Source organism: Monocercomonoides exilis (assembly GCF_001643675.1).
Source record: "Monocercomonoides exilis strain PA203 chromosome Unknown scaffold82-46400, whole genome shotgun sequence".
NCBI lineage: Eukaryota > Preaxostyla > Oxymonadida > Polymastigidae > Monocercomonoides > Monocercomonoides exilis.
Window position 1 is genome coordinate 44686 of NW_027150627.1, and position 1415 is coordinate 46100.

Below are 1415 nucleotides of genomic sequence, written 5' to 3' on the forward strand. Positions count from 1 at the left end.
AACATTTTTGGAAATCATAAATTTTTGACCCCCAAAATCGTTATCCTTGAGTCTAATTTTTTGACTCAAATAACTTCAAAGAAATGATGATATGACCAATAAGATTAATATCATCATATCTTTGAATGAGTTCTCCTAAAGGGAGGATAGAAACTTATTTTTTGAAATTATTTATTTTTGTCTCAAAAAAGTTTCATCCTTTATGACTTTTTCCCACATTGGATTCCCTCAAATTCCCATTTATTTTTTCCTTTCCCAAAATGTATTTGGGGGGTAGTACTTCATCCATGGTATTATTAAGGCTTTCCAATCATCCGTCGTTAATGTTTTTTTCAATGTTTTTATATTCAATCATTCATACGTTAAATCCCTTCAAACGAGGTTTAAGAGAATATCTATGAATTTTAAAACATTTTCTTGTGGGGTTAAGAAATTTAACGGACTTTTTTTTCTTCAGATACTTAATCAAAATAAAATTAATAATCGGACAATATTCAGAGTTAAGCCTCAGTAAATCGTGCAAACAAAACACTCTGAGACGCACAGCCCTCTGATAACTCGGATTCGTCTAATCCGTCCTTCTCAGGCATGACCCCTTTACCAATATTCTCATTTATCTTTACAATAGCCAGGCATATGGTCCAGCGAATGAAACGATTAATTCCAAACTAATGAAATCCGTTTTAATTACATTCACCATATGTTTTTATTGGACCAACCGTTCCGGCCAAATCTTTCAAAGGCGGTACAACCAATCCTTCAAGATCCTCGACTTGGAAATAAAATATTACAATTTCCTTAAAATTTACTCCCTTGTAAAGCAGTATAATATAGAATCTCAGTCTATATACCAGCTTCCATCCACAAGGCATTTAAAGGAGATACAAGACCCATCACATTATATTCTAGTCATATATGTTATTCTACAGCTCACCTGGAAGATACGACCCCATTTACACACATCCCTTTTAACAGGATCTTCCCTTATCCAATCGTCGCCGACCGTAGATAGGAGGGTTGTCAATATCCTCGATGGCCATGGTCTTAATTTCCATATCTCTATTTTTATCTTTTAAAATCAATTCTTTCCCAAATGGGAAACATGCCCAGGAGATTATCAATATAATCCTTCAATTGTCTTCTTATAATTCTCTGGAATAGATTCTGACTTAGAGGCGTTCAGTCATAATCTAACGTATGGTAGCTTCGCGGCACTAGTTTCTCAACTAACCGCAAATGCCAATTATACGATTCTAGGGTTCCTCTCGTACTTACTAGAATTACCATCTTGACAATAATTACACAATATCAGTAGGGTAAAACTAACCTGTCTCGCGACGGTCTAAACCCAGCTCACGTTCCCTGTTAGTGGGTGAACAATCCAACACTTGGCGAATTCTGCTTCGCAATGATAG

General features: G+C 35.4%; 1 protein-coding gene across 1 annotated transcript; it reads right to left on the reverse strand.

Moving 5' to 3' along the window:
* Window positions 1-500: 500 nt before the first annotated feature.
* MONOS_18446 (uncharacterized protein) lies at window positions 501-872 on the reverse strand (the record flags this gene model as incomplete). Its single annotated transcript, XM_067871468.1, has 2 exons — window positions 501-668; window positions 720-872. The coding sequence occupies 2 exons, from the start codon at window positions 870-872 to the stop codon at window positions 501-503; spliced, it is 321 nt and encodes a 106-aa protein (XP_067718595.1).
* Between the last annotated feature and the right edge of the window lie 543 nt (window positions 873-1415).